Source organism: Psammomys obesus, unplaced genomic scaffold, assembly GCF_907164565.1.
Source record: "Psammomys obesus unplaced genomic scaffold, mPsaObe1.curated_primary_1811, whole genome shotgun sequence".
In the NCBI taxonomy this organism is placed as follows: Eukaryota; Metazoa; Chordata; class Mammalia; order Rodentia; family Muridae; genus Psammomys; species Psammomys obesus.
In genome coordinates, this window is record NW_026591643.1 from 6,727,942 (window position 1) to 6,750,279 (window position 22,338).

At 41.7% G+C, this 22,338-nt stretch overlaps 1 protein-coding gene across 1 annotated transcript in view; it reads left to right on the forward strand.

Annotated features, from left to right (window-relative positions):
* The window catches only part of Pappa (pappalysin 1), a 266,143-nt gene that overhangs the window by 38,874 nt on the left and 204,931 nt on the right, over nucleotides 1-22,338 (forward strand). Inside the window, exon 3 of the mRNA XM_055611618.1 lies at nucleotides 20,156-21,218. Coding sequence (XP_055467593.1) covers nucleotides 20,156-21,218 — 1,063 coding nt within the window. The remainder of the gene's footprint in view (nucleotides 1-20,155; nucleotides 21,219-22,338) is intronic.

Below are 22,338 nucleotides of genomic sequence, written 5' to 3' on the forward strand. Positions count from 1 at the left end.
CATTTCCCCTGTAGCAAAGAAGTCAGAAGGAAAAAGAAATGTGGCCTTCCAAAAAAGAAAGAGGAGGGGAGAAATGGATTCATGGGCCCTTCAGCTCATATTGTGGCCTGTCTAATCCAAGCCATATTTTGGCTTCCATCTTCCCATTCCCAGCTCCTGGCTTGTGTGCAAAGCACTTGTTTTGTGTTTTCACTGAAGCGCGTGGTCCTCAACTTTACACTGAGATTTCCCCATTCTCCCTCTCACCAGTATCTTTCTGAGCCTCCAGTACCAGGCTGACTTTCTCCATTGCATAAGTTTGCACCCACTTCCCTCCTCCCTGATAGTGGGCCTTTGCATCTTCTACCCTTGATCTTGTAAGACCTTGAAGTGACCTCAGGATTTAGGATGCTCTGTCCATTGTTTGCATAACCTTGGGAGGTGGTATGCATTTTCATCAGTAGCGTCTGTGATAAAAGCAGACAGCTTCTAAGATCACATACTGTGTAGTGGTACTACAGTGACTTTCTGTACCTTCTGAAATGTTGGTTGATAGCTAGTTGCATGCCTTACCAAAGGACCCTCTGCTAATGGATAGTGGAACAGGAAATCAAATTCCATCTTCAAGGCAGTCATGTTGCTTAAAATAATGTAAGTATTCAGTTCAACTACTCTTTTGAGCGAATGAATATATGAATGAGTGAGTGGATGGATGGATGGATGGATGGATGAGAACAATACTGTTCCTCATGGCCAGTGCAGATATTTGAAGAATGCAGATTGAAAAAGAATGGCAAGAAAAAGTGTAGGAAAATCTGCATGAAAATTAGGAGCCTTTGAAAATATTGGCTGTTTTCATCCACTAAACCAACCCCCACCTTTAAATAATCTACTCAGAGAACTAAGCTTATTTCAAAGATGTTGTCTCTGTCATGTTTAAGATATTTTCTCCCCAAATACTCAGTGAAGACATGTTTAATCCCCTGATAAAAACCCTGATGATTATGAGCTGAATTGAAGGTTCACTTCTTCTAGATATTTTTTGTGAAAATTCATTGGGAGAGGAGAAGTTTTCTTTCTACCCTATCACTGCCCATCCATCATTGTACTTCATAGGTCATGACTGAGCAATGTTTATGTGCTGTATGTTAACCAAGCAGATGGAGTCTGAAAAGAGAAGCGGGATACAGTGCCATCCCCTGAGGACCTCCTAGTTCTTGTAGCAGAAGCCAAGTGGTAAACAGATCTATGACATCATAGCAACTGCTATAACTAAGCAATTAAGTGAGTCCCGTGGAAGCAGTGAGAGGGAGGCACTGTGTTGTGGAACACCCATGTTTACCATGGGACTAGAAAGTACTCTTAGCATTCAAACCTGTAAGTGATCTCTTCCATGTGAAAGGATCAGGGTATTTGCACGAATGTAGCAGTATAATTTGCCATGCATGGGGGTATGCCATGCATATCATTTTATACACATTCGTGAGAATGTAAATGAAATGAGAGAAACCTATGTGGCTTGATTCTTGCTTCAGTTGTGGACATTGTCCCAGAGTTGCTTTTTGAAATATAATGGGAGAAATAATTATTGTGCAATTCAATTGATCACCATCCAATTCAATCACTGACACCTGGTTATATTCTTCCTACATAATTTTTACCATAGTGTATTACAGTTGCCAAGTACATGCCTATGTTTCCACTTGACTCCGAGCTCTTTAGTAATAGATGCCATTTCTGTTTTCATCTCTATATAATTACCATAACTTAGACTTGTCCTGGACACATTGATGCATGCTAAATAAAGCTTGTTAGATGAATGAATGAACTGGGGTGTTTGAGAGTTGATATCTTAGGCTTTAGGAAAAGCAAGAGAGTGAAAGCAAGCACACCGTAAAAAGCATTGGCTGTGGTTCTGTGTGGCCTTGGCCTCTGAGCTAACCAAGTGTCTGTTGAGATGTACATTGCTATCACCATTTTCTATCTCTTACTCTTCATTCTCTCTAAGAAGCTACTGTGCTGTATCTGTTAGCTTTCAGTCTTTACTCCGTGCTTCTTTCTAAATTGTTCCAGCCCATCCAGTTCTAATTTGTGAGGTGTGCTTCTATTTCTCCCTGTGCCTGAATGACCTCTCTTCATCTGAGACTCATCATAGCTACTGTTCTCAGGGACCGTTCTCAATGTCTGGGATACTACATGGTCCAACAATTATTTTTCAGTAAATACCTAGATGAATAAAAAAATTCACATGTACAGACAATATAATCCAGACTCCTTGACACTCAGATGAAGAGCTTGATATTCTGAAGAGGGAAAGAAATCATCCCAACTTCCATTTCATCTTAGACAGAGAAAGAGTAGGTCTCAGTTCCCCTAGTCTTGCCCATCCTCTTCGATCTTAATGTCTGAGGATTTAAGCCCAACTTATTTGAATTTACACTAATTTTTTCCAGACACTCAAGTCTGGAAGTTCTATAGTTAGCTGAGACTTTACCTGTCCTTTTACACCTGGGCAGTCTGAAGTCCAATGGGGGGGGGGGGTTCTAGATTAAACAGCGCTGCAGTGGCAACTCAGAACTGTCTCAAGAAATCTCTGTCTCTCTAGATTAACACTGTTAGATATAGTCATGAATGACATAGAGCAGGTCCTTGGCCTGGTGAACTTTGTATCCTCAGGAGATGAGAAAGGCAATAACTTAGTAAACAGTAAGCAACTATACCTTGATTGTGAGATTCATGTTTAAACAATAAAAATAGCAAGCTTTGGAGAATAACTACCACGGAGAAACACTGGACAGTAGGGTCAGGACTGAGGCTTGCATGAAAGATGAGAGAGACTGAGAGACAGGTGTCAGGAATAGAAACAGAAATGTTAATGAACACACCATGGCCAGGAAAAGTTGAGCACAGAGGCAAAACATGTGAAAGCCATTGGAGTATGTGAATATAGAGAGTTGAAAGTGTATCAAACAGGAGATGTGGACAGTAATCCTCATGTGTGAGGGAGTGATCAGTGATCAATCAGTTGCCTATAAGTTCCACTAAACATTTTCCAATAAGGGGACTGGATTCCATAATAGTAAGATGGAAGTCTCAATTTCAATGGTTAAATTAATTGCCGGAATTTTTTTTTCATTATTTAGTATTTTGATTAACATCATTATCATTTATTTTCGAATACCATTTCCAGCTTAAATACCCAATTTTCATTTGTATTTTAGATCAATGAGGCAAACATAGGCTCTTTCATTTGACTTCAGGAAAATTTAAGAGATGTGTGGATCTCAAGATGTTTTTTTTTTTGTTTTTTTTTTTTTTGTTTGTTTTTTTTTTTGTCAAAATCTGTAGTTGTACATACCTTTTTTGGAATCCAAAGTTTTAGTCAGCTCAAAAGAGTTACTTAAATGTGGGAAACAGGGAGCATAGCAGGTCATCCCCAAAGGCTGTCCCCAGCAAGAGAGTCCGAACACTGGTGTTCATTGGTGAAAATGAGAATGTTGATGCTGAGTTGTCAAATCAGACTGAAGAATTGCACTTTCTGTCATCTGCACCCTTGGTGGAGTAAATAGAATTTAGGCTTTTATTCCTCAGAGGAGGAATTATGTATTCCTTAGAAATATAATCTACAACTCTGTTTATTAAAAGTCTGTTCTCTCGGTTTCTCTGAGCTTTTAAGTAGGCAAAGTCAAGTCTATTGTTGCTTGAAATGTTCCTGCTGGCATTTAGTCCAACGCATTCTAACCTTCCACCAATTCTTAACATCCTACATCCCCTGTTCTTCCTTCATTCCATCATTTTAGCCATTCTTTCATCCTTCCTTTCATGGGTCTGTGTAATCTTGTAGTTATCAGGTTTGGGCCTAAGGACAGAACATGAGTTAGAAGAAGATTTTAGTTGTTATGCTACTGTGAATTCCTAAAAGAACTTGTTTTTCTTAATTTTCCAAAACATTCCATTGAACCCCACACTTCCATATAGTACAGTTTGAAAACTACTTCCTTCAGAAGTTGAAAACTACTTTAAAATAGTTAAAGTGTGCAGTCTGCATAGCTATGTAATTATAAGTAGCTGAAGCTTGTAGAGTCAGACATTGTGTGCCAAGTCGTTGTTGTTGTTGTTGTTGTGGCTGTTTGTTGTTTTTCTTGTTGTTTAATCAACAGTAATATTTTTGGTTGATCCTTTTGATCTTTGGGTCAGCAGGTGATGGAAAACCTATAGAGGAACAAAACCCAGCTAGCAGGAAAACCACACCTTCTTAGGTGGAGACAGCAAGACAGCTGTCAGTCACTCTGTTCCTGGGACATCCCTTCTCCACAGCCCCTCTTGGGGCCCAGTAGTCAGGGCCTCTGTGATCTCTGAGCATCCCTGGACATGGAAAGTAGCAAGAAGCACTCATGGTGTGAAGTTGTTGCCATTTCTGAAGCATTTTCAACATGTGCCTATCATATTTCCATTCACCTTGTAAAAGAAGCATTTTCATTTAATACAGTGAGGTCTTTGTATTCTCAACAACAAACACATGGTTTTAAAGCTCTCAGGAACAACCTGCCTTTTCTCCAACTCTCACTCCCACCCCTACCCCCACCCCACTCTTTCTTACAAAGCCTTTTGTCAGCAGAAATATCTGTTTACAAACAAAGGCTGCAAAAGGACAGTATCAGAAGCTCAAACAAACCTTTTCTTTTTTTATTTAAGTGTCTGCGAGTCTGTCCTTGTGATGCCTGAGCACTGTCACCCAAAACAACTTTCCTCAGAAGAATGCTATCTTTCTGTCTTTCTGTCTCATGTCCTCTGACTCCTTCCACTTATGCAGTAAAACCATGGGATGCCTAGACTGATGGGGTGCTCAGAGGCTAGCCAAGGCCGTTGGGAGAGCTGGGAGGTGATGTAATGGTCAAGATAAACCTAAACACATGCCATTTACATGTTGTCACCTGAAGCAAAAGCTGCCATAAGTAGGGAATTAGCCAGGAAGGTACAATAGTTTTATGAAGAGCAAGTACCTCTGAGGTCCTGGACAACCTAGGAAGTGTTTTATCTACTCTATTTGATGCACGTCTGCCATAGCTCCCTCGTACTACTCATGGCAATGGAAATAGCTGACACAAGCAATATATGATGTAAGACAGACCATATTCTAAGTATTTTCTCTATGCTTTACTATTCACAAGGATCTTCTGAAATTTGTAACAATAGTATCCTAGTTTGACTATTCGGGAATGAAAAAAAATTTAAATGATTTACCTAAAATGTACACCTCGTCAGTGAGAAAATCTGTCCTCAAGCTCAGTAGTGTAACCATACTCCACCATAAACATCTTTATTCCGGACCAGAAAGGCTCAATATGACACTCTACTTGCTGGCTAGACCTTGTGTCCTATCATAGCTTGTGGAGACTAGTCAGCTCAGCACCATGAACTTTCCAGGTGGGCGATTCCTCATGAGCGTTTTCCTGCGTGCTGTAGCAGGCTCACCAGCATCCTCAACCCCTACCTGTTCAGTGCAGAAGCAGATTCCATCCATTCTACAGTTGTGATGAGCAGAAATAGAAGTGTCCATTCCCGAATACCCCACAGAGAGCGAAATCCCTACTTCTTGAGAATGGCAGACTTTAGATTCATCAGAATTGCCTGATATTCTTAGGACATATAGTGCCATTTCTGTTCCCTTTCACATTAGCTTTTTCCTTGACCTGATGGTATCCTTGGCTCTCTGCTAATTACTCTTCTTCATCATATAATCTATTATACTCTCAGTCTTTTTTAAGTAAGACAGGAAATACTATCATATCTGAAGGGTTACTATATTTTTTATGCTTAAAAAAAACATATCCATTTACAAACTTTTGATTTACCCCTCCCTCAAAGATTTCATAGGAATCTTGAGTTTAAGAACTCAATCTAATAATTTTTTTTCACATATCTAACAGATTTGGGGGGTTGGTTTACCCCATATCCGGTGCCAAGCTAGTCTTGGGGGTCTTAAGTCAAAGGATATACACCTGTGTAGATGGATCAGCTGGGTCAGAGTGGGACTTAGATCAACTCTGCATCTTCCTGCACTTTAATAGACAGGAATCCAAGAAACCAAGCTAGCTAAAATTTAAGCCTTCAACTAAAGACCAGGGTCAATAATAAACATAACACAAATTTTGAATACCAGATAGGTGTCTAAAATCCAGTTATAAGTTTTAAAAAAGCCTTAATGAAATTTTTTCAGTTGAGTCATAACTAACAATTTTGTAATAGATGTCAAAACAGAAAATTAACAACCAGTTAAAAATCCCATCAACCCTTTCCCATATTTTGATTACACTCTACTCTCAACATTCACAGATCTTCATTGTTCCACATTGCCACTGCCACAGAGTCATTAGATACTAATTCTGGCTCTCTCTGCTCTGTCACAGTGAAAGGGGGTGCCACGTTACTCCTAGCTAACGGATCTCCATTTTCTGGACTCTCTTCTACAAAAACCCCAGAGGTACTCTAATGTCCATGGAAGGATTTCATATCTTACTGTGAGTCAAACTCATCCCTTTACTATTTAGTCTCAAGCAGCCCTTGCCACTTCATTTCCATCCATTCCCCTGTGCATTCTCAAGTCTGTCATGTGTAGATGTTTTATGTCCAGGGTTATAAGTCTCATCCATGCTCATCTACCCTTGTGCTTGAAGGTCTCTAATCCCACCTTGCTCCCACAGAAATCCTGCATCTCATCAAGCTTTAACACTCTGAGATTCATCCCGGAAAACTTATTTGAGCCTCCTTATCTGAACCAAGTCCTCATTTTTGTTTGTCATAGGTTAGCCCTGATGGATAGTGTCATTTAAAAGTTAAGATTCTGAACTCCGGACACAGACTGTGTGGTGTTGAAGTCCACCTCTCTCCCCTGCATTCCAGTTCCTCAGGCTTGGGCCCGTTATTTTCCCATCTATAAAATGAACGCAATGACAATACTTCCCTGCTTGGATTACAGTGTGTGCTCTCTGTAACACCCATGCAAAGAGCTTAGTCCATGCCTGCACAGCACACCTGGCAAGCACCTGCCTTCATGGTTCTCCCTGCCCAGGAGAGAACTCTGGATGACACAGCCCAGTGAAAGGGAGTTCTGGCCTGCCTGGCCTCATCCCTGACTTATCTCTTCTTGCCATCTCTCTCTCTGAAAGGTTGACCCATCTCCATAGGCCAAGAGGTGATGTCAGGCTTACCCAGAGCTTTTTGTCTCCAGAGCTCAGCCCACACTGTCTGAGTGTGTTTTTAGATAACAGGGTATGGACCTATGTTAGGAATTAAACTTATGTCACTTCCCTAGCCCATCTCTTTTACCTCTTTTTTTTTTTTTTAGGAGTAAGAGACTTCTTAAGCCAAAAACAAAACCCAAACTACAGCCCACAAAATCTGTTGCAAGTATGAATGAAAAGGCTTGCCAAAGATCCATAGCACATTAACAACAAACCAGAACACAAGGTTTTTATTTATTATCTCCAACTCATAAAGCTTTCCTTGTATTCCAAGGAAAGACATGAAAATTATTTCACTGTAGTTTGTTCTTTTAGAGTGGACAAAAGGAACACCAGAAAGTATTACCAGCTAAGTTGTGTTTTCCTGCTACTTTTACTGTTTTCAACAATCAAATGTAAGACCGTGGTAACACCCTCTCACTCCATAGACGGGAAGCCCGAAGGGCAGAGCAGAGAGGCTTCTGCATGGATATGAGGATACAGATGCCTTCATTTCAAGGCTCTGCACCCAGGACTGGGCGGACTCCGATCTAGTTTCCTCACAGCCTCCCGCACATTCCTCTTATATTCACTCATGTATTCGGCAAATGGTTATTGGGTACTTATGCCCTCGGCACCATGTGGAAGACTCCAGATGAAGAGCGGTGATCGATATGCCCTGTGTGCCCTCCTAAGCTGATAGTGCAGTTTCAGATACTACTTTAAAGTGGATATCTGAAACCAATCACAGGATTAGAAGTGATAATTGTTATGGAGAAGCAATACAAAAACCAAATAACACACAGCAACAAAGACCCAGGAGTGAAAGATTCCACTCTATGATATTTTGTGTAATAAAATAACAGAATAACAGCCCAGGTACACGATAGCTGGTGCAGAAAGATGTCCAAGGTCTAAGACCTGCTATCTCTTTCACAAAAGACAAAAGTATCAGTGTCGTTCCATGTGCATATACAAGGGGTACAGACGCATGACAAAACAAAGTCTAGTGGAAGAGAAAACAAATACTGTTTAATCTAGAAGGGCATAAGGCAGAGGAAACAGAATAATGTTTCTAGCTGGAGGAAGCATTGTGGGTCAAAGAGATGGACCTAACAACAGTCCACCTTCACCATCAGAAAGAAGATGAGGCAATGTCTTTACAGAAACTGAAAGATGATCTTAATGTGAGGGAATCAGAGAAAGGTCTGCATGTATTGCAAAACTGTGGAAAATGTGACATTGTGAATATGAATCTAATGATGCTCTATGAAATATATCATGATAGGAGTAGACTACTAAAACAAGGGCTAGTTAAGAGAGCTCTAATGAGAGCAAGGATAAAGTTTTTGGGAACCAACTCTATGCTTCCCCACACCCAATGTCACTAACCTTGTACAGGGGGTAACACCATATTCATTTTACAAACTAAGAAGACAAAAGTTCAGACAAGTGTTATGATTTTCCTATGCCTCCAGGTATATGGTGGCAGAACTGAGATCTGGAATCATAACTCAACTCCATCTTTGAAAAGTAAGCATCACTGTGTCCTTGGATTTTCAAGCTGGCAGATAGAGCACAGTGTCCATATAACTACATATAGAGCATCCTTTCAATGAAAATCTGAAATAAGCACTACTGTTTTGTCAAGTGGTATAGGAAATATCATTTCAAAGTTCAAGTGTGTACACACACACATACACACACAAACATACACACACACATAGGCATACACAACACAGCACAGCAGCTGCATGGAATAGCCAAGAAAAGCTAAATTATGATCAGAATAAAATGAAGAAATATCACCAGTTAATGGTGCCTTTCTTTGCCTAACAATACAGAAGAGACTCATTCTCTTGATGCCTGCTATATTCAGAATATAATATTGTTGTTTTGGTATCCTTGACAAATGTGTGTGGTTTTGTTTGTGTGGACATATGAAATTTGCTCCTGAGCATACTAGCTGCATCTATGTGTTCTATTTCCTCCCACTCTGATATTCTCATGGTCTCTCTATGTGCATTTGTTTCTTTTCTTGCCCTCACATACACAGAGGATGATGCTCATTTCTTGAGTACATATTTGACACCAGACACTTTAAGTGTTCTGTGAACAGTGTCCTATTACAGCCCCTTAACCAGAGATGCATTGAAGTTATGTCAGAGTCAGGGATTCACAGATCTGTGTTTGCTGCTGAATAGAGCTTTTAGTCACTAAACAATCCACTGTGCTGTCACTCAAGCAAACGCCCTCATGTGTTCTCATCGATCTCCTCTATTGAGCATGCATACATATCAGCAGCCGTCAGTTCTTCCTACTTGCCCATCCTTGTGCTGAGCCTACGGTCACCAAGAGTATGTATGCACCCTGCAGCTTCACTTGTCCTATGTTCCATTGCAACAATGGTCCTACTTGGACCAATGTAAGTTCCCCAAATCAGGAATCCTCTTTGCTTCTGAAACAGCTTCTTGTGTAGTCCGGTGGATGACATCAACTGTGTTAGAATGAGAATGCACATACTTTGCTCTTCAAATGTAATCTCCATTCCTTTAGATTTTACAAGAATTTAGTGCATAAATGAGGTTAACAATTAACTGTGCAAAGGAAAGTAGTGCTGACCTCAGTGAGAATGTCTCTAGCCACTAAGAAACATGTCTTGAGGCTGTATGTGCAAACAGAGGGCATCTGCGTGCTGAGTTAGTACTTAGGACTCAGGTTCTTGTTCTGTCTCTCACAAAATGTATGACATCAGACAACTGTGCCACTCTTGGACCCTCACTTTTCCCATTCATATAAAGCAAATCATCTACATTTTTCTCCTTCACAGAGTGCTGAGAGAAGCAAATGAAATAAATGAGATGCCCTGTAGACTTCAATCTCAAAGAAACTTCATATTCTTCTGTGTTATTAAAACCAACAAAACATATAATCAGAGTGAAGAAAATTTGAAAATTACACAAAAAGTAAATATTCAACTGTAAGAGACTTCTTCTTTTCCATAGAACATGTAGTACATGAGTGAAGTCCTAGTTATCCTAGGTCAAATGACCTTGGCCATTACTGCAACCATCCTGAAACTCAATTTTCTCACTGGTGGAGTGAAAATAGAATTTATGTCATGGAGCAGTACTAACAGTTCAAGAAGATGACACCTAGGAATCTTTCGGTCATGTACATTGTATATCATATGTAGTGGGGATATTTACTTTTAGGCACATATAGCTATGTGCCAGAATTAGAAAAATGCTGTCAATATCATGAATAGGACACATGATACTAATAGGTTCTCCTAACTGTGTGTTTATCTCCTCTGCTTGTGTCTATTTTGCATCTATGTATGGACCAGCAGGAGTCATCAGTCCCTAGAAAGACAACTCATGCTGTTCCTTGCTCTGCCCCATGTTCCAGATATCTAGCCACAGCCTGATACAGTGGACACTACAAGAATATAAGTACAGTTAATGAGAAAATTCATACATAAGAGGAAACTTGGAGATGTTAATTTGGGAAATTGTAGATCTCACAGACAATACTTGACAACTCAAACATCTTAAGTTCAGCTAGAGATTCAAGGCACTCAACATCTGTGAGGGTTCCTGGAAATCAGAGCATACACTGAAAGAAATGGAAGTAACTTAGTCTCTGTCTAGGACATTGCAAAACATGATTAATGGTATGTAAGCCTTCTGGGTACCGGGGAATTCTTTGATTGTAGAAATGTGAAGGGTCACTCAGTAAAATGACCTATAGGTGATTCAGAATGCTACTGAGTGATAAAAGGGTTGATAATAGAATATAGTAAGGAAACCTCCCACATGGCTCTACTTGATATTGCAGTGAAGGGTGAAGAAGGGGCTGCCATGAAAGATGGAGTCTGTAGTATCTATCCATACTTACCTATTTTTCAGAAATGATACTGCCCCCAGGGTTTAAAGAGTGAGTGTATAAATGAGTTTCTCAACTATCAATATGAACAAAGGTGGTGGGTTTTCCTTCATGGAAGGACCATTGTTAACATCAGCCAGTATCTTTGTTTGAGCTGTGTAATTGTTGAGAATAAATGAAATTGAAATCCACCCCCACCCTATGCTCCCACTCTTCTTTCTTTTTCTTCTTCTTCCACCTCCACTTCTTTTTCTAAGTTGATATGTATCACTTTCATTCACAGTGTATGCCAAAGACAACAATTACTTATGTCTTTGTTACAGAAAATGGTGAAAGACGCAAAGTTGAAAGAAAAACAACTCAATTCTGAGAGAGAAATATTTATTCTGAATACCAATAAAACAGTTAGCTACATTTATTACATACAGTGCAAGTGCAGATTTTCAGTCTCTCAGTCTATCCTATCCTGGGTGGGAAGTACTGGCTATACCACTCTACATATGAAGAAACTCAAAGAAGGGGGGGTGGGGGGATGAAGGGAGGTGTTGCCTGAGGCTGCCCTGCTAGCAGGGAGCAGAGCTGGGCTTCAAACAGACCGTCCTGACTACACACTACAGATGTTTTAACATGTGTTATGTTGCCAGTGGCTGTGTGCCAAGTCCCGACATGTTTGTTATCTCTTTAGCTTCCTCTACAACAGTCAGGAGAACATGGGTTACCCCACTCTAGAGATGACTACTAAAACCAGGAGAGGTTTCCACCAGAATTCCTGAGTTGCTTTACTGGTTATGGTAGAAATAAGATTTGTTCATCTGTTAAGCTCTGAACTCCCCAATTCCCAATTCTGTGTGTGTGTGTGTGTGTGTGTGTGAGAGAGAGAGAGAGAGAGAGAGAGAGAGAGAGAGAGAGACAGAGAGACAAAGAGAGACAGAGAGAGAAAGAAAGGGCTGCACATATGTTTGATGTACATGCAAGTTCACATGTGTTTGAGTACATGCCAGAGTATGATGTATTTTATGTATTCAGTTTCATGTATTATTTCAAGTTCTCTTGCTAAATCTGCGATCCACCATTTCATTTAGACTGGCTGGTTTGCAACCTCGGTGGATGTGTCTATCTTCATCTACCCACCCTCCAAGCACTACAGTTCAGATAGACACTTCCATGCCAAGTTTTTACATAGATTTTGGGAATCCAAATTCAGACCCTCATAGATGCGAATCAATTACTTTATCCACTGAGCTATCACCCCAGCTCCAAACTGTGACATTTATGCTTCTTATAAAGCAAAGGATTCAGGATGGAATGCCAAGAGTAGAGGGAAATGCAGGTGGTTTTTGAGCTCCCAGATGCATTTTGCCAGTCCAAATCTATCACATAGGCACATGTATTAAGAATTCCAGGTTTTAGATGTACCATTCTCAAATTGTCTGGTTTGCTTAAAGTAGTTCTCAAGTATGTTTTCTTTCGTTTCCTTTGTCCTCCCAATGATACCTGTGAAATGTATGAAGTATGCAGGATACTCATCCCTGGAAGTAGGTGGAGGAACCCAGACTCAGGGAGCTTAAGTCATTTAGGGTTATACCACTTAGTGAAACTGGAAAGCTGGACCCTGTGGTCAGGAGACACCCAAAACTGGTTTCTAGCATGAAAAAATAATCTAGGCAGGAGAGCAGCTGTAGGTGCCATTGTCTATGCCAGTCTCACTGCTCCCCGCAACCCTGCCTCTATCAGAACACAGATATGACTGACTCACAAGAAACCTTACCTGAGCAAGTGTTGACCATGTAACTGAGGTTTCACTTGATGCTTTTGTTTCTCTGACGCCAGAAGACAAAATTGCCCTTTGATACCATCACAGCTTTCTCTTAATGTCTGGTAGTTCTGAATCCTTCAGGTCATTTTGGGGGGCCTCCCCCGAATAAACGTAGTGCAGGGACCATGGGTACACTTAACCCAAATCTGTCTGTTTTAATTACTCTCCACTGGACAGATAAAAGCTTTCTATAGGATTGCTCTCTCAAGCATTCTTCTGTGGTTTTAATACTAGCGATTAAATCAAGGAAAACAAAACATAACAAAACAAAACAGGACCAGTGTCAACTTTTAGCTTTTAATTTTTTTAGCATCCTGGAAGGAACTGGATTGTTGACCTAAATTTCACCTTGCATTCCTACGCTGCCTCACCTCTGTACTCTCCTGTCAGATTCCCATAGATCCCGGGTATGGTAAAGTGAAACCCCAAACTTGCCGCTCCCACCCACGACCTTACATTTCCCACAGTGAATAAACCATATTGGCATATCCGAACTAAGATCCTAGAATTCAGAATCTAGGAAATTTGGATAGACCTTTAGGTCTGTCTGTCGGGGCCCTCCTGTCAGGAGAGAGAATAAGAACACTCAGAAAATGATTGGCTTATCTATGGGTGTCCAGCAAAGTAGCAGCAGGGTGGGCCACAAGATCTTCTGGAGGGGCAGAGGTGGGGAAAGAGTGATTCCTGTGCAGGAAAGCTGCTGGGGTCCATTTTAGCTTCAAAGTGAGGTAGATGGGAGTCATAGGAGGCATAATTGTGTCTCTCCCAGGCCCTAGTAGAGGTCCTTGGGACACTACATATGGTAGTGATACTATACTTTCCTATCTGTCATAGGCTTGTAAATATTTTAAAGGGTCACGTGAGCCCCAAAGTATGTGTGCAGAACACGGATATTCCTATAAGGAGGTTTTGAAAAACTGTTATTATTACCATAATTTATTTGCAACTTCTGTGTTTTTTAGAGAAAGAAATGTCCTTGGACTTTCCTGTCTTCCTATATGGATACTCTCCAAGGAGAAAAATAAATATTAGCTGAGTATGCCCTTGTGTGGTTGGCTGCATCTCCTCCCTAGACAGTGGCAAATGTAACAGCTAATGTCATACTATGTTGAGCACAGTATGATATTAGAAAACATTAGAGAGAAAGAGAAGCTGCTAATACATGTTGAGCATAGAAGATATTGGAAAACAGTAAAGAGAAAGAGAGGCAGAGTTGGGGTTCCCCCCCCCAGAACTATGGAAGAATGAAACTGAACATTATAATACCGAAAATCTAGCAGTTCCTACTGCTTAGGTCTCTGTGACTTCAGGAAGGGGACTTCGCTCCTCTGAGCCTCAACTTTTCTCCCTGGTAAATAAATAGCAGCTATTGTACACAGCTTGAGGGAACATCATGGGAGATACTGTGACATGGAAGCTGCTACCCATGTACTCAATATGTAGCAGGTGCACCAGGGAAGTCGATCTACGCAGAAACACAGAAGCTCGCCTCCCAGGAAGGAAAACTTTTCTGTTCATGGAGACTACATCACCCGTCTTTGTCTCCTCCTCATACACTGTGCTCTGCTCAAAATAAGAAGGGAGGAAATTGAGGCATTATATCATAGGAAGAGAAGGATTGTGAACTGAGCACAAGGCAGTGGGGGAAGGTCAAGAGTTTAGAGAAATCCCAGCGGGAGTGTTTGGAAAGCATGTGGAATGATATCTCAACAGTCTGCTGGGGCTTCCCTAGCAGAGGCTCCTCAGGGCCTGTGTGACTGAAACAACACACATTTTTCCTTTCTTCGTATGATGGTGGAGACTACAAATGCAAAATGCAACTCTGCGTGGAGTTATTTCTTCTCTCGGGCTTTTAGGTGGCTGTCCTTTTGGTGTCTCCGTGTCTTGTCTTCTCTGAACACATAATGTGTCTCCTCTTACCAAGACACCAGTCATCAGATCCAATCTTATTGTGACATTGCTGCTGTATGATTACTGCTTTAGAGCCCCTGTCACCTAATGCAGTCATACTCTGAGCTTCTAGGCAATGTGATGTCAACATACACATTTTAAGGGGTCACACATATTCAGAATAGATATGAGGCAATCAAATTATGGCAGAAACCTCAAAAAGAACAAAACCACTGTAGACACCGGAAGCTGGGAGAGCCCTGGATCTGAAACAAACATGTAGAAAGGCTGGAAATAAAAGTCTTGGAGCTGGAGTCTAAATTAAGAAAACGTCCCACACTCTAAACCGACAGATGCCCTTGCAGACGTTAGGTCCCAGTGGCCTGGGATAAGCGCAACACATTGTTAGTAGGGAAGAACTGCTTTCTGGCTCTAGTTTTAGGTCTAGGCAAAAGCACTTCACAAGGCTCATCCTCTTGGCTTGCACTGCAGCTCAGCTTGCTTGGGTTGGCAATGCTGAGTTTGTACAAGTATTCTTGGTGAAGGCCAGGCCTTAAGACAATCTACATCAAAATGCTTGGTGTTTGGCACGTGGTGTACTGACACAATTACAAGCCTGGGGCTTCTCTAAGTCCAAAATCAGCCCTGTTGCCTCAGACTTCCTGTTCCTGAGCCTCTGAAGAGTGCTGAAGGGTGTGCAACATGAATGCTTACAGCTTTACGGAGAGCGTTAAATGAGAGACTTGATATTCAGCAGTTCCTAAGAGCAACATGCTTACATGGAGAAAAGAGAAATAGAGATGAATACCGCTAGAGCAGAATCTTTAACCTGACTCATAAAAGATGTCCCATACCCCAGAGCATTTTCCCAAGTCAATACTTTAAAGGACTCTATGCAGATCTCCTACCTTCAGGATTTCCTGCCAGGTGTGAGATGAACTGGAGATATGAGAAGGTAAGAGGGCAAGAAAAAGTTGATGAAATGGCTCAACAGGTAAAGGCACTTGCTGTTCAAGGTTGACCCCCTGAGTCTGATTCCTGAACCTGTATGACTTTGGAAGGAGAGAACCATCTCCATAAAGTTGTCTCTTGACATCCTCATAGGTAACATAGCATGTGTATACTCCCATATAGTAAATAAATAATAAATAGTAAATAAATAAAATGGAAGCAGAGTCCTGTCAAGCTTTTGGGAACACTTGAAGCCCTTTGCGTATCAAACACAGCTGCATATAGGCCAGGGCATATTAGAACGGCAGCATACTGGATGCTGGTGGCCAGTTCCTCAACAGAAGGCCCCAAAGTGGGCCCTCTGCTGGAATTGTGACTCCCTCTCTCCCTCTCTCAGGGCAATGTTTACAGGTACCTTGCTGGCCTGCTGAAGGAGCCTCGAAGTCACTTTCATTGTTTGCTTCTGTGGGATTATAACATTTAGCAGGTGTATGTTAATTATATGCAGATTGTATGCAGAATTGTGTTTGGCTTTCTGCCTCGTCATATAGGGATATGTCTGTTGAGACTATCCTCCAGTTCCACACAGATGGCTAGCTTAAGACAGACTTTCACTATTTTTTTTTAAACTATGTCTCTATCTCACTGAACAATTGTGAGAAAGTACAGTGTGGAGTTATGTGGATGCTCCTTGGGTTCTCCAGAGGATACCAATTTTGTGTCCTGCTTGAAGTGACACAGAAAGAGGAAATCTAAGCACACAAGAATCGAGAATGACAATAAGACACCTACGCATGAGGGACCATTCAAACAGTGAACAAACGGGCTCTTGAATTTTAGCAGAGGATTACCTCACTTCAAAACCCCTTTTACAGAAGGGCAACACGCTCTAGTAGCATGATGAGGGTGCTATGTCTCCTTGCGACAAGTTTACTCGACTCAGTAAGCCAGATATCTGGTGTCAAGGCTTGGTCCTGTGTTGATGCAGTACAGGAGTGTTCCCATCCAGTTTCCTGGAAGATCACTTCAGTTAAATGATTTTTCACATAGAAATTGCCTCCCACCCCCACGTCTGTATCTCAGCTCTAGAAAGCCCAGTGATTTCCTTTCACCCAATTACACTCCAGGTAAATATTTCCATCTGAGCTTCTAAGACCCCTGCTTCAAGGCTCTCATTTCTTTTACTACCTTTCCCCCTGGAGCCACTGAAAATCACTCTTTGCCCTTCCTCCTTGCCTCTTGGGACAAGCCACCTCTTCCTCTATACATTTGTATGGCAGCATCAGGGCTGAGCCACGGCTCCGCGCCCAGGACTTTTCTGAAGGTAGGAACTCCTACAGGTGTGAACATTTTACACTGATAACAAAGCAGTCTTCTTTCCCAAAGCAACTGAAAGTGCAGAGACCAAGAGCCCCTGGTAAAATAAAAAGGGAAGAAAGAAGAGAGAGGGAGGGGTATCCTGTTTCCTATCAGGAGACTCTTAATTTTTTTATGGAATAGTAAGGGGAAAATTAAATGAAAAAGAGGGAGACACTGAGCTAAGAGGTAAAGGGGCACAAATATGGTGATGGCTGAAGGTGTCTCTGGTCCTACTGACGTTCTAAGTGGACAGTAAGACAGCAGCTCTGGGATATTCATTCCAAATGTGAAGGCAGCTCTTCGCCTTTGGAGAGGGTCAGTGGAGAAGTGACTTTTGATATGTAGTCTCTTAATATTGTGTAAGCTGGTGGAAATATAGAATTTCTAAGTGTTTTTTTTTTTGTTGTTGTTGTTGTTTTTTATCCTGTATCTTGTCATATGAGGCAAGATGATTTCAAGGTGCATTCTTTCTCTGGCCCCTTTGTCTTTTGTTTCCAAGTATTTCCTACTCTTTCATTTTTATTTTACTCCAAGTCTCTTCAACATCTTAAAAACAAACTTTTGTTTGGATAGCCTGTGTGTGTGTGTGTGTGTGTGTGTGTGTGTGTGTGAAGGATATTATGTCCATTATGTCCTTTAAGGAGGACAACATATTTAAAGAGAGATACAGATGAGGGAATCAAGATCCACAGAGATGAAGTGATTTTGTCCCAACATATGGCTTGTAATTGCTGTCATCATGAGTCAAAACAGGTTACCCTGGTCCCAAAGATCCTCCCCCTTTCTTCACAGTAGACACACACCTGTCCTCTGATTTTCTTTGTCCTTTAGCAAATGAGACATAAATTAGTGCCTTGAATTCTGTTTGTCTTTAAAACCACTTTCTTTTTTTCATACTCTGTTTTGAATGATACACAACTGTGCTCACTCATGGGACACAAACTGGGTGCCTACTATAACAGGGGGCTGGACAAGGTTACACACATGACCAAATGTGGCCATTATCCTCAACAACCATCCAGTCTCAGAGAAAGAACAACATGATGGATACAGGCAACTCCAGAGTGAGGGTTTCAATGTTCCCCCCGAAAATAAAATGAATATAATTGAGTGATGGCCCATACTCAGAGCTATTAGGGAGTGCTCCCTTTGTAGAAGTGCTCTGTGTGTTAGTCACTCAGAAGTCTAGAATAAATATAATAAGATATGGATTGACTACGTGATACAAAACTTTATTCAAAAAAGACCCAGCTGCATTTATGACACTGCCAATGTCACCCAGATGGTAGAAGTGGAATGACAGTTAGGAGACTTTTGTCTAGTGCCTGAAAATGTTATGAGTGGGAAGAAATAAGTGGGTGAGCTTAGATCCTCTGCCAAAATTCTGGCCATGTCAGATGCTAACATAGACATTTGCACAGATGCTAAGGTCCCAGTGCCCACAAAGAAGGAAAGATTGTGTGGGCCTCCTCTATTGATTTTGCTGGACACTCTCCACGTTCATTTGATGAGCATTAATGGCAGATGCACACTGAGAGTTACAGTGACCGCAGTGATTCTCCAGTGAGAATAGAGACTGTCCTTCCAAAATGAACATCAATCTGTTCGTTCCTCTCTCTTTTTCTTTCTCTTCTCACCTGGCTTCATATGACAGCTGACACTTAAAATGCACATGTAATTAGCAAATACTCTTATCATCCAGGAGCTTTGCCTGTGCCAAGGTACAGCGGGTACATTCCAGAACGACTGGGGGATGTGGGACTGGTGAGTACAAAGATAAGCAGATGCGTGGGAAATCTGTTGAGCTGCTTATGGGAGTTTCTACATGATCTTTACAGAAAGACACCTGTCTTTAAATGTCCATAAAGACCAATTAAACCTTGTCAGAACTACCTCTGATTTTCTTTGGTAGACGACAAAGCCCAAATTCTTGGTAGTATTAGTGTTGGGGTGTTAGGCAGCTTGCACACTGTACAGTAAATTTCAAGGTCACATAGCAACCAGCAGACCACATACTCATCTTTTCACTTCCTGTAGTTTTCATGACCATCATCGCTTAAATTAGAAACTTACTAACACTGCCATGAATGTTGTGAGAGTTTGATAAGCTAATGTAAATAAAGAGCTTAGCAGAATTAGTAGAGTTCATACTTAAAAGAGCATATACAAATGTGTACACACACACACACACACACACACATACACACACACACACATTATAGAACAGGGAGTGATTTTGTTCTTGAAAAATTTGTAAGTCATTCTGTATAACCCACAAATGTCTTCTGTCCTCTGTCTTTGTTTCCTCACCACTGATAAAGTTGAAGGAGTTAGAGGCAGTCATCTTCCAAAATCTTTCCAGTTCCGCTATGCATGCCAGGGCTAACCAAGACTCACATTAGAGACAAAACCACTGGTATTCCAGCCCTTGCCTTTTACTCTTCTGGGGCCACTGTCTCCATAATTCCATGCTGCAGACCATTCGCTGACTGCTAACAGCAGTCATACACTCAAAGTTATGGTGATGGCCTTAGAAACAATATTTCTAAATATGCATCTTCCATTCCTAATCATCTCCCACTGCTTCTTTGCTACCTTTTATGTTACCCTTCACTTAAAATAACCTCTGAAATTGAAAGTATACTTTTCTACACAGTACTTTTGTAAAACCAGTAATTTTCAGGTTTTATTATCACGTTTTAATTTTTTTTTTTTTTTTTTTTTTTTTGGTAGGTGAAATGCCCTATTCTTCTAACGGAAGCTTTCTTGCATTCTCCCTGTTCAAAATAAAAAGAGTAAAACCTCATGTGCTCATTTTCCATAAGGTGCTGACAAATCTAACCCTCTGCCCTGTTAGTTCCTCTGGCTCTTAGCATGCCCTAGGGGTGGTCCTCAGAGGCTCTAAGAGCAGCAGCCAGGGGGTCTCAGAGAGGTTCCTGAAAACAACTATTCTAGAATGCCCTGATATGAAATTTATCAGAGAAAAATAGCATACCTGCATCTACCTCCACGTTTTATTTATTCATCTTTCTCTTTTGGGCCCACATAGGGCTGTATGACAAATGTTCTTATACCTCGCGTGACCGAGGATGGGTCGTGGGCATTCACACCACCAGTGATCAAGGCAACAGAGATCCACGCTACTTTTTCTCCTTGAAGACGGACCGGGCCAGGAAAGTGACCACCATTGATGCCCATCGCAGCTACCTCCCCGGTCAGTGGGTGTACCTAGCTGCAACCTACGATGGGCGGCTGATGAAGCTCTATATGAATGGGGCCCAGGTGGCCACCTCCGGGGAGCAAGTAGGTGGCATATTCAGCCCGCTGACCCAGAAGTGTAAAGTGCTCATGTTGGGGGGCAGTGCTCTGAATCACAACTTCCGGGGCCACATTGAACACTTCAGTCTATGGAAGGTAGCCAGGACACAGCGAGAGATACTGTCTGACATGGAAACCCGAGGCCTCCACACTCCTCTACCTCAGATCCTCCTCCAAGAGAACTGGGACAATGTGAAGCGTGCTTGGTCTCCCATGAAGGATGCCAATATCCCCCAGGTGGAAGTCAGCACTGCCCACGGTTTCCTGTTGGACACCAGTTTGGAGCCCCCTCTCTGTGGCCAGACACTGTGTGACAACACAGAAGTCATCTCCAGTTACAATCAGCTCCCAAGTTTTCGTCGGCCCAAAGTGGTGCGCTACCGTGTGGTCAACATCTATGACGATGAGCATGAGAACCCAACCGTGAGCCAGCAGCAGATTGACTTCCAACACCAACAGCTGGCTGAGGCCTTCCAGCACTACAACATCTCCTGGGAGTTGGATGTATTGGAACTCAACAGTTCCTCTCTGCGCCACCGCCTTATCCTAGCCAACTGTGACATCAGCAAGATTGGAGACGAAAAATGTGACCCTGAATGCAACCACACACTGACCGGCCATGATGGTGGTGACTGCCGCCAGCTGCGCTACCCTGCCTTTATGAAGAAGCAACAGAATGGTGTGTGTGACATGGACTGCAACTACGAAAGGTTTAATTATGATGGTGGAGAGTGCTGTGACCCAGACATCACTGATGTCACCAAGACATGCTTTGACCCTGACTCTCCTCACAGGTAAGACTCTCTTAGGCAGATGTCCAGTTGAGAGCCGGTTATGTTGTTCCTATTTGGTAGTTAAGACACCTAAGTTCCCTAGGGGTTTATGACATTTTTCCAGTTTGTACAGCAGTCTTGTGGCCAAAACAAGTTCATTACTAAGGTTATCAAGGGGACTACAAACATACATACCCTTTTACAAGATTACTTGCCAAGTGCTTACTGTTGACGGTGAAGAAGACTTCAAAATCCTGTCCTCCCAAACACAGGATTGGGTAACAGGCACTGCATGAGAATAGCTGTGTACTGCACGTGGTTACTGTGCGTGTGGTGTTGGCTGGATCTGTCCCAACCAATCCAGGAGCTTCTGGCCATAGGCTGCTGCTGAAATTTAACTCAATTAGAAGTAAATAGAACTACTTTTATTTCATATTTTCATTTATTATTTTATGCTTCTACATTTGTACTTGTTACTTTTACTTAGAAATAAATAAAACCTGAAGCACCTGATAATTCTACCTTTAATCTCAACTGCTTCAGAGAGACAGAGAGGAAAATTTTAATTTCAAGAAATGCCTGTGCTATAGAAGGAGTTTAAGTCTGTGAGACCTTATCTCAAAGTAGAAAGAGGGGTAGGTTTATAGCTCAGTGGTAGAACACTTCCCTAGCTAGTACAAGGCTCTGGTTCAATCTTTAATACCACATACACACATGCACACACACACACATACACACACACACACACACACATGCACACATGTGCACACACACATACACACATGCACACACACATGTGCACACACATACACATATGCACACACAATCACACACACACACACAAACACATGGACACACAAGTAAATAAAACTATAAAAGGTAGAAGTCAACTGTTTTGTTACCCAATTACTACATGGGTTTGTGGATGCTGTGCTCGACAAAATGATGCAGAAATCTTCCACTGTCAGGTCTGGTTGTGCAAGTGCTGAGCTGGTAGATCAGGGGTCAATTAGGAATAGGCACCTTGGGTTCAGATCTCAGCTCTCCCATTTCCTCTCTCTGTGACCTCTTAGAGGCTCTTATACATCTGTAAAAGGAAAGTGATTTTCAAGTTTGCAGAGGTCAGAGAGAAAGCATACCA